This window comes from Galeopterus variegatus, unplaced genomic scaffold (assembly GCF_000696425.1).
Source record: "Galeopterus variegatus unplaced genomic scaffold, G_variegatus-3.0.2 Scaffold122, whole genome shotgun sequence".
NCBI classification, from domain to species: Eukaryota; Metazoa; Chordata; class Mammalia; order Dermoptera; family Cynocephalidae; genus Galeopterus; species Galeopterus variegatus.
In genome coordinates, this window is record NW_007726233.1 from 379970 (window position 1) to 395281 (window position 15312).

At 42.3% G+C, this 15312-nt stretch overlaps 1 protein-coding gene across 1 annotated transcript in view; it reads left to right on the top strand.

Moving 5' to 3' along the window:
- Window positions 1-648: 648 nt before the first annotated feature.
- PPAP2B (phosphatidic acid phosphatase type 2B) overlaps window positions 649-15312 on the top strand; it is a 79175-nt gene continuing 64511 nt past the window's right edge. The window contains exon 1 of the mRNA XM_008588122.1: window positions 649-1282. Within this exon, the coding sequence (XP_008586344.1) occupies window positions 1144-1282 (139 nt within the window). The 5' untranslated portion in view covers window positions 649-1143. The remainder of the gene's footprint in view (window positions 1283-15312) is intronic.

A 15312-nucleotide genomic window follows, 5' to 3' on the forward strand; every position in this document is an offset into this window, starting at 1 on the left:
TCTAGGAGCTTACATGGGTTAACTAATTAAATCTTCACAATTTATTTGGGAGAAAGTTATATGGGGAAACTGAGGCACAGAGGTACAACCAGGGCTCAAATCCATGGGACCCGGCTCCGGAGTCCTAAGGTCTTTTTCATTTTAGTGTCCTCAAAATCTAGCACCGTACCCGGTGTTGAGTGTTAAGACCTTTAAAAAAAAATTCCTTGAAATTTGTATTTTCAGCATAACACAATTCATGTCAAAATAAAAACTTGAAAGCCTCAAACTTGTAAGGGCGGAGAAATGCATTTTAGCTGTACAGCTCCAACTTTTGCCTGATCCAAGGTCGGCAAGAAAATGTTTCTTTTTATTTACATTTTTTCCCTTTTGTGACAATTTGGTGTTTCTGAACGCTAGGGGCTCCCGGATTCTCTGGTTCGAGAGTAACTTTTCCTCTTAGTTTTTTTTTTTTTTTTTTGAAGTGGGTGGGGGGAAATGTGGCCTTAATTATCCTACGGGCAGCTTAAGGAAGGGGCTGTGCTTTCGGAATCCCATCCGAGCCAAGTAAGGAGGTCCCTCTCTCTCTCCCTCCCCGCCCCCTCCCCCCTCTTTTTAAAGGACCTCGTGAAATAAAAGTGCAGAAAACAAACCTAGGCGATCACAGCAGCAGCAGCCGCGACAGCAGCAGCAACAGCAGGAGGAGGCGGCGGCGAAGTCGGAGCTGGGGCAGGCGCTGCGGCGTTGCAGGGCTCGGCGCAGCTCCCATTCATTAAGTAACCAGCTGCGGAGGAAGGTGGCCCAGCGCCCGCGCTGCCCCCTCGCTCGCTCGCGCACACGGACACGCGCCCGCCCAGCGCGTCCGGAGCAGCCCAGCTCTGCAAAAGTTTCTGCTGGGGATTTGGCTCCCTGCCCCTCGGACTTTCAAACCATTTGGGGTTGAGAGAGGAAAGCAGAGGCGCGCAGGGGGGACAGAAAACACCACCATCTGCAGTGGGAAGCGGGCAGCCGGGGCTGCACTCTTCGCCGCCGCGCCCCGAGTCCGGGCCGACCCACCGCTCTCCGCAGCAGCCTCGGCCGGGAGGCGACCCGGGCGTCTGGGTGTGTGGCTGCTGTCGCGGGGCGTCTTCGCGGGGACGGGAGGCTCGCGCCGCAGCCAGCGCCATGCAGAACTACAAGTACGACAAGGCGATCGTCCCGGAGAGCAAGAACGGCGGCAGCCCGGCGCTCAACAACAGCCCGAGGAAGAGCGGCAGCCGGCGGGCGCTGCTCATCTGCCTCGACCTCTTCTGCCTCTTCATGGGTGAGCCCAGCCCCGCTGTCCCTCGGGCCCTCGGCGCGCGTCCCAGGCCGGCCCCAAGGCCCCCGCCCTCCCAGATCCCACCAACTTCCCGGCCTGTAAATGAGTGCGTTCGGGCGTGCTCGTGCGTTCGCGGGCAGCTGTAAACCCGCTCCAGTTTGCAGTTGGCAAAGTCGTCTCCAGCTGGAAACCCGGGCAGAATCCCGCGGAAGATGTGGGTTCGTTCTTTTAGCATAGGGGAAGTTGGTTGAACCCTGATCTAGAGCCAGCGTAGAGCTTGTCGCCCTCCATCCAAGTCAAATGGATCGCAGGGAGAGCCGGGCTCCTGCCGGGAGCCGAGCTGCCTTCCCCCGGCTGTGTGTAAACATCCAACCCTTCCGCCTTTGCTGCCTCGCCTGGCCAGGCTTGCAAGCTGGCCTTTTCACTTGCTTCTCTCCTGGACACCCTCCAGAGTCTGGAAGGTGCTCTGCTCTGGCTTGGTGCTGGGCACCGGTCAGTAGTCACTTCTTGAGTGCCTACTGTGTGCCAGGTGGCTTCACGGGCATCAGTTTTAACTAGCTCTCTCCCTGATTCTGTTCAGTAGGGGTGAGGAGCCCCATTTCACCGAGGAGGACACTGAGGCACTGGAAAAGGAAGCCTCAGTCTTGTCTGGGGGCCACAATTTAATTGCTCTCCCAGAAAGTTGAGGCGATAGGCCACTTCTCTTTTCCAAAGTAGTTGGAAGCTACAGTTAGCAGAGAGGTGGGAGTTAAAGGAATTGGAGTGGGAGGGTGAGAATACCAGTCCGGTGGGGAGAGGCAGAGAGCTATTGACACGAATCTACAGGAGTTCCAGGGTTGAAGTCAGCGTAGATTTTTTTTTTCTTTAAGAGAATCATGGTGTAATGGAAAGCACACAAGACTTGTCATCAGAACACTGCCACTCTGCCACTTGCGGGGTGTGCCACCTAACTGCCTCATTGGCCTCAGTTTCCACAGCAGTTGAATGAGTGGGATGGAGTAGATGCTCTCCAAGGCCCCTTCCTGCATTAAGAACTCGGATTTGGTCCAGGAGCTGTTCTGCCAACTCTGCTAACTGAAGAAACATCTGTGTTCCCAATTCAGTTCCCTTAAAATAGAACTCCTGCACGGAGACTTAAGTCCCCTTTGAAATGGATTTGTCCATGCAGAGTGTGCATACCAGAGACTTCTTAGGCTGGAGTTAAACTTCCCTGTGGCCATGACTCTTTCTATAACAGTGTCATGACCAAACAGTGGCCTCTTGACTGTTCATAGTAAATTTTGAGAGTGGAAGAAAGATGGGATTCTTAGAGTTAAAAAATTAGAATGACCACCTTCAAGTACAGAGAGACAGCTGAAGGGAAAATTGTACTCTGTGGCAGGAAAGAAAATTCTCTACAGTTGAGGTGGCGTATCCCACTCCCACCTCTCAATATTAATTCAACATTAAGATGCTATGTAAGGGAATTGTCACTGGGGGGCCTCCCTTCCTGAAAGCAGCTGGTTTATTATCATGCACAGTGGAGACAGATTAGTACTGAAAGTGTTGTAACCAAGCTATTGAATTTTTAAAAGACCCTCCATGGTCCTGGGCGAGTACAAGGAAACACTAAACACATGGAAGCTGTTTGCTGTAAACTTGCCTGGGGCTTCCCAGTTTTTTGTTGGTGATAGGGTAAGATCTTTCCAGACTGCCTGTGCGGAGTACCCTCCTACCTCCTACTCTGTGATTAGGAAAGTTGAGCTAGAGCGTGCTTGACAGCCTTTGTACAATTTCATCATTCTCTTCCCTTCTACTCTTCTGATTTCAGAAAGCAGTCCCAAGAGATGGTGTATTCTTATTAAAGGAAAAAGAAAAGAAATGTGAATGAATTTGGAAAAAGACATACCCATCCGTTATAGTTTAGCCAGGGACACAGAAATCCCAAGATACTCTGTTGTGCATTAAAGGTGTAAGGAAGGTGTGTGTGTGCACATGTGCACATTTCAGCTCTTCATTTGCCCCAGCAATGCCCATGTCCCCCAAAGCTAATATTCTAAACCTACCTGTTCATTATATTTATTCACTGTTTTTCTTATGTTTGAACAAATGATTTTGTTTATCTCAAAAAAGCAATAACATATTAGGACCATGTATTTTATTATGAGGCACATAGCTACCTGTTTAAAGGGGTATGTGTCTTTGCCATTAAAACCATGGCAACGAAGTCATTTTCAAAGTGACTTATTGATCAGTGTTTCTCCTAAGCACTGCCAAATTATGATATCACTAATTAAATGTCTAATTTTTAGTAGGAAAAACTGTTTTAAGATAAATATTTACTTGAGATATTTATGCAGGAAAACTCTATTTGGCTTCCAAAAGAAAAATTAATAACATGTGATTTCAATATTGTACACACCACAGTCCTAAAAAAACTGTTTCTACTTAGTTCACTTTTTGCCTAAGACTGTCAGTATGATTTAATTTTTATATAGTTTATTGATCATATGGTCTGGATTACAGGGCACTGATATATTAAGAAAAGAGACATAGTTTTCTGTTTACTCTCCCACAGGAATATATACCAAGCTTCATCTTCTAGTATCTGGAAAAAATAAAAGCTGTTGTGCTATGCAAGTGTTATGTAAGTGGAAGTATGCGAGTAGTTTAACTTGTTTCACATACTTTTTTTGGAATGTTAAATTCTTGGTGAAAAAACAAAAGTCCACTCTTATTTGAAGACCAGAAGAATCTGGTGTTAGAATCCCGGTGGGAGCTTACCTCCCATTGAACAGCTATCTTTGCCAACTAGTTGCTTTTAAATACAGTTATAAATCTTTGCATGGTAGTTTTTCTGAAATTGATTTTGCTTTTCAATGAAGTAATGTGTATCATCTCCTGTTTTTTTGTGCATTAGTTTGGGTGTATGAAGTTAAATGAGAGCGGCAGAGACATTTTTCGGCTGGAAGGGAGAAACACCTGCTCTCTTTCTAAGCTCTGTTGGCCTCTTTCTTTATATAAATTAAATGATGTACTCTTCACCGTAAGCCCCAGGAAAAGATTCTCCATTTTATAGACCAGAAAACCAAGTCTTAGAGAAGGGAAAGACAGATTCACACTGAAGTTGACTTGAGAAGATCGCTCATCTCAGTTTAGCATGAGTGGAGTCCTCATCTGAAGAATCCAAAACTCAGATTCTCATCAGAAAATCCTGAAGCTCAATTTGCAAAAAGTCCTGCCTCTCCACATTTCCAGTTACCCATTTGCACCAAAGCAGATGGATAAAAGCGGTTGCAATCTTCTCGACAGAATTTAGGTGGTCAGCAACTATGTAATTTAATTTGTTTGTTCCAGAATGTTTTTTGAAATTTTCTGATTTGCAATTAAATGGTTGAGAAAAAATTCTAGTAGAGAGGACTGGCACATTCGTTGAATGTCTACCTTATGCATGCACTCTGCTGAATTCTTCATTGTACATTAGCTCTGTGAATCATCAGGAAAAACAAGGAGCCTAAAGACGTGAGTTCTAGTCTTGTACTGCTGCTACGTTGCTATGAGACAGGAAAAAATTACTTTAACTTTTCTAGGCCCCCATTTCTTTATCATTGCAGTGAAGGGAAGGGACTAGATCATCTCTCGGACTCCTTCTAGCTCTAACATTTTATAAGTCTATGCTGGTAAATATTGTGATGTTAGAAACCTAGTTACTACTTCTCTTAGACCATTTATCATTAACAAATTGTTATATGGTTGGCCAAAGAATTAATGCTGACAATTAGCTTAAGCTGGTGTTAATTCTGGAGGGAAAGAAGCACTGCTTTTACTAGAGTTAATCCAATATGCTGAGAACCTGGCTAGATTTTTCCTAATGTGTCCTTTCACCTGCTCCCTGAAATTCAATCACAAACAAGTAAGCAAGCACAACAGGTGACTTTTCCCTCCTTTTTGCTCAGTTATTATATTCATCAAGTATTGTATGTAATAACTCAATACGTTTTTAAAATTTTATTACATTAAAAAAAAATTTTAGGCCGGCCTGTGGCTCACTTGGTAGAGTGCGGTGCTGATAACATCAAGGCCACGGGTTCGGATCCCACATAGGGATGGCCGGTTAGCTCACTGGCTGAGCGTGGTGCTGACAACACCAAGCCAAGGGTTGAGATCCCCTTACCGGTCATCTTTAAAAAAAAAAAAAAAAATTTATAGCAGTTTGAGTTTTACAGAGAAATAGCAGATAGTTCCCATACCCTCCCCCCACCCACATATATAGTTTCTCCTGTTATTGATAGGTTACATTAGTGTGGTACATTTGTTACAATTATGAATCAATACTGATATATTATCACTAACTTAATTTTATATTAGGGTTCCCTCTTTATTTTTATTTTATTTAATTTTTTTTTTCCTTTTTGTCTTTTTTCGTGTCCGGCAACGGATCGCAACCCTCAGTGTCGCGCCCACACCTCGCTCAGCCAGTGAGCGGGAACCGGTCTGTATGTGGGATCCGAACCCTCGGCGGGAGCGCTGCCGCGCTTCCCAAGCGGCGCACTGCAGCAGTGCGCCACCGGGCCGGCCCAGGGTTCCCTCTTTATATTGTATTGTACAGTTCTATGGGTTTTGCCTAATGCATAATGTCATGTATTCACCATTATAATATCATGTAGAATAGTTTTGCTTCCCTAAAAATCCTCTGTGCTCCACCTATTCATCCCTCCCTTCCTTATCTATTAACACAATAGGTTTTAATAACTTAATTTGCCACGTGAACCACAGAATACAGAAACAGATTTTCATTAATCAGCAATGAACTGCCTACCCAAGCATCCTGCATGGATTGCAATAAAGAAGGGAACCTCCATGTAGTAGGTAGGCCTGTCGAATTTTCTAGGATGGTTGAGACCTCTATTTTCTCCTTGTCTAAAAAGGCTAGTTGTTGTTTTTGTTTCTTAGCTCTTTTATCTTTCTTCCTTAACTGTCTCTTATACTTAAGAGATACACCATTGGGGTAGCTGCCTTTTGGGAGACTGCTAAAGCCAGTGTTGGTGGCCTTTTCTACTTTTAGCCCCTTTAGATTACCTGTCAATTTTAGATTCTTTCTTTACCCCTTCCTGTGCAGTTGTTTGGGCTGGCAAGCCCAGTTGGTCACAGCATGATGCTAATGAGACCACATTCAAAAGCTTCTTCCCTGTGTAGGCAGCTATGTTTATGGAGAAACACTATCCTGTGTGTCAGTTCAATGCAGTATACATTATTTGAGGAGTAATAATTTTGGGGGGATGCCTGTTATGTCAGTATTTCATAAACTCACCTAGTAAGGGATCCATCTGATATGAAATACAGATTCTTAGACTCCCTCTCAGGATATTCAGATTTAGTGGGCTTTGGCCCAAGACCTGCAATTCTGTATTTTATAAAAGCTTTGGGTGATTCTTATCAGGACAATTTTAGAATCACTATGTTGTTTAACAGTTGATGTCTTAAGGCAATTGAATTGTGTAGTGACCTTTTTGTCCCTGCACTGAATGTTCTGGCACTTTCTGCATTGTTAGGTTGTCTGTATTTTTTTTGTTGTTTGTGGCCAGTACACCTGTCTTTTTCAGATCAAGATTTTTTTTTTTTTTTTTTTTTTTTTTTTTTTTTTTTTTTTTTTGGCAGCTGACTGGTACAGGGATCTGAACCCTTAGACCTTGGTGTTACAATACCACACTAACCAGTTGAGCTAACTAGCCAGCCCACACCTGTCTTTTTCAAGATAATCAAGCTTGCTGGAATTCTTTCATAAGGAAAATTACCTCTGGGTGCAGGCCTAAAGGTATCCTGTGACTTTTAGTGCAAGAATTTGGTGTTGTCTCTAATTGCAGAGACACTGGATTCTTTATTTCCTGGTTCTAAACTGAGTTCTATGCAGTTGAGGTTGCCAGCCAAATGACTGCTTTGGATAAATGAGGTGTTAACTCTAAATATTTTCTTTTGAGATATTAAAGTTTGTGCATGAGTGAAAGCAGAAACAGGAATACGTTAGATTCCTACATAGAGCCTTTAAAAGATCAAAGTTTGCTTGACAATGTGTTGTAGAAACAATACAGCCTTCGGATTTACCCCGATCTCGGTTTGAGTCCTGACATAAAGCTAACACCCATAGGTGTGACTTGGGCAAAAATTATTTAAGCTCTCCAGGCTTTGGTTTCCTCATCTGTAAAATAAGTAAACCTTGTTTTTTGAAACTCAAATGAGATAATGAATGTGTAAGCACTTTATCATTATCAGGCATTATGTTGCTATTATTATTCATGGTAATAGTAGTATTTTCCTTTCCTTCCCAGTTTCCTTACTCCTCAGTGGTTCTGTGAAATCCTCTTTTGTTTTTCTGGCAAGAGAGTTGCCTGAAATATATTAAGGGGAAACAATTCTGAGGAGAATTTTAAGAAAAACCCAGAAGGAGTGGACACAAGTGTTTTCCGTTAGCTGAAGAAAAGCAGTGGCAGGTTTTCTGACCCCGTCTGGGAAAGTCAAAGTGCAGGACCTTCAATAGCCTTTGGTAGTTGCATTCTTCCCCTTTGAACTGGAGAAGGCCGTGCCATCTTGAGAGAAAGACAAAATACACCTTGGGAAGCGAGGTAGCGAATTTGGACAAATGGTCTGTTTAGGGTCCACTCTTATTTGTATCATTTGACAGCCCGGGAGAAAACCTAATGTGAAAGAACAGCAATGATTGGAAATGATCAAAATGCTTGTCATCCAGGGCACTGTCCATATTTTGAGGGGTACTGTGCTAGTTATCATACTTATGATACAGGCCACTCATGTAGTATAGACATTAGATCCTTTATGTAGATGAGGAAACTGCAGCTCCGAGGAGTGAAGTACCTTGTGGAAAGGTACCCAGCTAGAAAGCAGTCATCACATCTTCCAGATCCCTTGTCAGATTACCTTGCTGCCCACTTTTTAAAGCAATTAGTGCAATGCAGACTCACTCTTTTCTAGTTCATTCCATTTCATTTATTTTAATTTTATTGAGTCTAAATATGTACAGTATGTTCTACAGGGCCCATTACAGGACATCAGTATGAGTCTTTTTTTTTTTTTTTGTCTTTTTCCGTGTCCGGCAACGGATCGCAACCCTCAGTGTCGCCCCCGTACCAGACCGGGACCGGCAACAGTATCACAACCCTCGGTGTTGCTCCCGCGCCTCGCTCAGCCAGTGAGCGGGAACCGGTCTGTATGTGGGATCCGAACCCTCGGCGAGAGCGCCACCACGCTCCCAAGCGGCGCACTATAGCAGTGCTCCACCGGGCCGGCCCCAGTATGAGTCTTAACTCAAGGATCATATTGAGCAGTGGAGTAGACAGAGTTATACATCGGTAATTGCAAAACAGCTGAAAGTGTGATGAATGAGCACTTTTGTGGACATAATAAAGAAGATACCATTGTAGCAACTCTTCATTGCCTAGATTCATGGACTCTTAGAACTTGGTAGTACCCTGGAGATTTCATGATCAACAATACCAAGGTCATTTTGTATCTCGGTCAGAAAAACAGGCCTTTTGAGCTGGGGAAGGATGGGAGGTCTGAGGGAGAAAGAGATGGGAGTTTGCTCACCATTACTAGCTGTATAAGCTTAGACAGGTTACTTCATCTGAAGCCTCAGTGTTCTCTTTCGTAAAATGGGATAATATGTGTGTTGCAACATTGTGAGGACATGCCTGGTACAGCACCTGGCGCATAGACACTCAGCAGGTGGATGGTGCTGTCACCTTCCTCCCTGCGTCCTGGTCAAGGCCCTCATTCATATGAGGGGAACTGAGGTCTTGCCTTCATACTGTATTGCTTTTCCGATGTTTGCTTGTCAGTTTGAAATTTGTTATTCATGAGGTCAGGTTCTCTAGAGAGCTATAGTCTCTTCTTTCTCTTGCCTGTGTCAACTAAAAGAGGAACAAGACAAACAGGTTTGACTTTTAATCCAGATCAGTGGATTGTGGTTGAATGAGGCCAGAGACACATGGGGCAAATTTGAAGGACTAGGCAGTTTTTTTGATATATTGCTCTTCTTCAAACTGGTATTTATTCTAGAAAGTGCTTATTACCAAAGATCACTGCTGAATGATTTGAGCTTGAACAGGTGCCACCTTTTCAAATAATGTATCCCACGAGAGGAGAAAAAGAACCTATGTTTTTGAAGTTTCTGCTTTTTAAAAGCCTCTCAACAACCCCTTGAGGTAGAAACTATTTTCATTTGGCTGAGGAGGGAACTTAGTCTCAGACTGAATAATTTTCTCCAGGTCATGCATTAATTGGCAGTGCCAACATTCGAAAGAAGGCTGGGTCGGGTTCTTGAACATCCTTATGAATCTATTCTTCAAAGAAAGACATAACAGGTAGTTCCTGGTCTCCTGGCTGGGAGCCTCTGAGTTGTGGTGAGACCACTCCCTCCCAAACACTTTAAATGTGGTATTTATAGAAGACTTATGAAATCCATATGATAGGATTAGTAAATGCTTCTTTATGGGCATAGCCTTACTATAAAGATGAGACTATAAGTTATCTTTTGTGTGTGTGTATGTTGTTTTCTTTGTTTTTGCTCTGGAATTTTAAAATTTCTCAAATGCCCCTTAAAATAAATGGACTGGTTATAAATCCTCTTAGTTTAGGGGCCGGCCTGTGGCTCACTCGGTAGAGTGCGGTGCTGATAACACCAAGTCGAGGGTTAAGATCCCCTTACCGGTCATCTTTAAAAATAAATAAATAAATAAATAAATAAATCCTCTTAGTTTAGAGAAAGGGTTTTTCATGGGTTGCAATGGTATTTTTAAAACAGCTTTATTGAGATATCATTCGCATACCATACAACTCATCCATTTAAAGTGCACAATTTAATGGTTTTTAGAATGTTCACATTTAGGTAAACATCACCACAATCAATTTTAGAACATTCTCATCACTGCAAAAAGAAACTGTACCCATTAGCAACCCTTCCCCATTCCCTGATCCTCCATACCATGGCAATCACTAATCAACTTTCTTTCTCTATAGGTTTGCCTATTCTGGACATTTCATATAAGTGTAATCATATAACATATGGTCTTTTATGACCGGCTTCTTTCACTTAGCATAATGTGTTTTAAGTTCATCCATATTGTAGCATGTGTTAGTACCTCATTTCTTTTTATTGCCAAATAATATTCCATTGTATGGATGTACCACATTTAGTTTATACATTTATCACTTGGTGGGCATTGGGTTATTTTTACTTTTTGGCTACTGTGAATAGTGCTGCTCTGAGCATTCATGTATATATGTTTTCAATTCCCTTGGAGCTATATACCTAGGAGTAGAATTATTGTTAACACTATGTTTAACTTTTTGAGGAACTGCCAAACTGTTTTCAATAGTGGCTATACTATTTTAGAAATATCTTAAGATTAATTAAAATATGTAAGGAAAAAATTACAAAAGCTTTACAGAAGGTATTTGGAATTAACATATTCATGAAACCACTGTAGTGTCACTTTGTTCTTAGGGGCATTTTTCACAAAGAAACAAAGTTTTTAGTCAATGTAGTAGTGTCACTGGGTTTAAGATGAGTGAGCCAAGAACAATACACTGACTGGGAAATAGATTCAGGGTGGGCAGCTAGACCCACTCACCCGCTGAGTAACTTCCACAAAGCAGGGTATGACCTGCAGACTCTTGTCTCAGCAAAATGAAAAACGGATCTTCAGACTACTAAAAAAACAGTTAAAAGTGCAAATATTAAAACTATATTCCTAGAATCTGCTTTACAGTATTTTAGAGACTATGAATTAGAAATCAATCTATTCAGTTTCTCATAAGGCTGAATCATCATTGTCATCTCAGAAATTAAAATTACCATGTATCTTTTAGACTCGTATACTGGATGCCAGGAGATTTAAGGAGCTTAAGACACAGGTACAAATCTTTATGAATAGTTGAAGTGTCTAGCTATAAATGTACTAAAGATTGAGTTGTAAGTATGTGAAAAATTAAGCCACAAACACTGTAAGAGGATAAAGAAAAGGCATTACATTTATTATTAGATGCTTTACACAGTATCTCACTTAACTTTCCAATAACAGAATAAGTTATGCGTAAATGTTAATAACTTGATTTTGCAGTTCAGAGAGGGTAAATGATTTGTCCAAGTTCACACAGCTAATATGTAACAGGGCTGGGATTTGGACTAAAGCCTGACTGAATAACAACAATTGCTAATATTTATTGAGTGCTAGCTGAGTACCTCTCACCAGGGCAAGCAATGTGTATGCATTCTCCTGTTTACTCTTCCCAATGAGCCTATGATGTGCTTATTACTATTATCTCCATTTTACAGAGCTGAAGTTCAGAGAGGTTAAAAATAACTTACCGAAGGTTGCACAGCAACTGAGTTTGAGAGCAGGGGTCAGAAGTCTGTCTCATGAGGCCATTCTTAACCACTAGGCTCTACTGCTCATGTTGTGCAAGAGTTTCTGAAGCCCAAGATTTTCCCTGATTCTCCTTGCTGCCTTTTACATTGGCACATGTACAAAGTTGTCTGAAGTGAGTTTGACTTGTGATTCCCAACCTTTGTTTCCTGGACCTGTAAAAGGTCTGTTAGGGCAATCACGGGGCATCCTATGCTATACTCAGTGTACTTCAAAAATATCTAATGTATGCTGTACTTTTGCCAATGATTAACTTGCCAAGACAAACTCACAGCATCAGCCTCTGTCTGGACTAGTCAGATCATCAGCATTCTGTGCTTGTGATTTGAATGACACCTGTCAGTTCCCTCTGGTCTTGCTGGTCATTTCTGCTAATCAGGAGATGAACTTGGCACTTTCTGTGCTTTGATTATCAAAAGTGAAGAAATGCTCTAAAATATAGTTTACTTGCTAAGTAAAGATTTCTTCCAGACTTCACAAAGGGGCAAGAAGGAACTGTGAGGGATCTTTGGTGAGAAGAGGTTGGGTGCTACAATGGCCCAGCAGCTCTGTGAATTTAGAGGAGAAGAAGATTGCTGGGTCCTGGATCCTACGGGAAGGCTTTCTAAAGGGAGGAGGGACTTGAAATAAGCCTTTTGTCATTCACATCAGCCAGCAGTAACGGGTCACTAAGAGAGTGACCCTTTTTGTACCACGGGCTCAATTTGCTGTCATTGTGGTTTGGTGTAACCTTTGAGTCACATTGAGAAATTTTGTGCTTCTCTGGTTAGTGGCTGTGGATGCAGATCCTTCATTAACTGCAGTAAATAGAACTTCCACCAGCAGCTTCTTCCCCACAAATGACCCACATTGCTGTAAAGTTAGCAACCACTGACAGGAAGTGGCAGAAATGCTTCTCAGCCACACAGCAGATTTTATTAGACACTTGCCCAGAGTAGCTGTTTTGGTCAATTTGACCTTTGTAGGTTTCTAGGGAGGAATGGCTTAATACATTATTTCTCATGCTTGCCTTTGTCTTGCTGTCATTGTGGCTTGCATGGATATTTTGATTAAATGCACAGTGTCTTCTTTTGAAGCGAGTACGTATACAGTGCTTATAGGGAGCTGAGATTTATAGCAAGCTGAGATTTTTCAAATAAGGTGTCACCAACTTATTAGAGTCTTCTGTTTAGAGGGCTTCTCATTTAAACCTGTTTGGAGAGAGTAGCTCCAATGAATGTCATTGTGGCTTGCATGGATATTTTGATTAAATGCACAGTGTCTTCTTTTGAAGCGAGTATGTATACAGTGCTTATAGGCAGCTGAGATTTATAGCAAGCTGAGATTTTTCAAATAAGGTGTCACCAACTTATTAGAATCTTCTGTTTAGAGGGCTTCTCATTTAAACCTGTTTGGAGAGAGTAGCTCCAATGAAAAGACAGGGCTCCACTCACCTTTGTGAAGGATTACTTTGAAAGGTCTAGAGGCGTTATATAAATGCAGAATTTCTAGGGCCTGGTGGGGAAATGAAAATATACTTCTTGGGCCAAAGCATTCCAAATACAGGGCTTTTAGTCCCAGAGGAAAATTAGCTATCTTGATTTTAGGTTTAATTACTTTAAGGCCACTGATAGTCAAAGAACCTTTATTTCTGATTTTGCCTTGTATTGGTTGGTTGCAGTCGTGCTTGCCCCAGCTGTGAAATCCAAGGATTTCTTGTTAATTGATAATTCCTTTCACTGAACAATTCTATCAAATGATAATGTATGCATCTGAGAGTTTGAATTTAAATATTCCTTCTTGCCTCAATTAATCTTTCTCCTTGTAGATCTCTAGCTCCTTAGCCCCGAAAAGTAAACAAAACACCAGAACCACCACACCCAGAATATCGTTCTCACCATGTGAACTGGAAAAAGGCTGGAAAATGAACATTTTTGAACACGTACACTATACAGATGAAGCAATTGCTGTTCAGAGAGGTTGGGTGGCTGGCTGGGATCTTGGGACTAGAAAATGGTAGAGCTCCTGGAACATGAACCAACCAACACTATGTTCTGTCCTCCAAGAATGACAACTGGCATTTGAATTTTCACGGACAACTATTTTCAATAATGAACATATGAAGAAAGCAAGCATGCCAGAAAGTTTTAAAATGAAATTATCAGGCCTTATACAGTGTCCAGGTTGGATTTGAGGTTTAAAGCCTTTTGCCCATTTCAGTATTTCCTGCTTTGTAAATTCCTAGAGGATAGAGGTAGACTCAAAACCTTTAGGCTGGAGAGGAAGGGCATGAACTTCAATGAGCACTTACATGGCAGGCAGTGTGCTAGGGGCTTTTCATGCATTATTAACTCACTTGAATTTCACAACAACCCTATGAAGAAGGAGGTTGGAGTTCATCTCAGTTTTCTCAGAACCTGGTCAGCAATGCCTGTCTCAACTCTTACTGGTGGGTGCTGGCACATGGTATTAGTAGTTCAACTAGTTAATCACTAGCAGAGATCATTTACTAAGATTTCAGGGAAAATGCTTTGCTAGAGTCTGCTTTGAGTTGGTCACTTAGACCATGCATCCACTTTTATTGAAAATACATGATAGAGAATCTCAGCCCCAGTTCTGTAGAGCCTTAGAAGAAAAGATCAGAAGCCATGGTAGGAGAATACTGTGCCAGTCTCATACAGAAATGGAATGACTTTTCTGCAGAGAGATAGCAATTTCAGATTGCATTGTTAATTCTTCTTATCTGTCTTCTCCAAAGGAGCTAAAAAGCCAGGGAAATGAAACATTTTGAGTGAAGGAGTCTGCATTTTGGTAAAGGCTCAGTGTATTTCCCAGGCTATTGTAGGACTCCTATTCAGTAGGGATTTGAATGGTGGTGTGATTAGCATGAGAGCAAGTGTATAAAGTAGGTCTTTTCCCCCTTTCCTCAAAGAAGTTTTGTGGCATTTCTTTTTCTGACAGAGTTGGCATGAAGTTTTGACAAACGCAGACCCATGGAAAAGTTCAATAGGGCTTGGAGCAGGCCTGTTTTGTACAGATCCTTCCTACTTAGAATGCAAAGCAGCAGAGCCGCTGGCAAGAGACATCTCCGACCATAGGAATCATAGCAGGGGCTGTTCCTCCATTAAAGACCAAGGATGAATAGAAAGTGCCCCAAGACCAATGGGAAAGTGTGTCCTTGGCTGTTGACTGTTCTGTGTTGTCAGAAAACTACAGATGAGAGCATTCCTGAGTGTCAGCTGTCTATCTTATCGCTCTATCAGTGTTTATAGAAATAAATGCAAAGTGCTGAGTGAGATTCAAAGAAATACAAGAGGTGGATCCTGCCCTCAAGAAGCAGGTGAGATGAGAAGATAGACACATAAACATTAGATGAAAAAAACAAGGCCAGATCTACACAGCTGATAATTAAATGAAATTTTTTTTTTTTTTTTTTGTCTTTTGTCTTTTTCCGTGTCCGGCAACGGATTGCAACCCTCAGTGCCGCCCCCGCACTGGACCGGGGACCGGCAATGGGATCGCAACCCTCGGTGTTGCTCCCGCGCCTCGCTCAGCCAGTGAGCGGGAACCGGTCTGTATGTGGGATCCGAACCCTCGGGCAGGAGTGCCGCCGTGCTTCCCAAGCGGCGCACT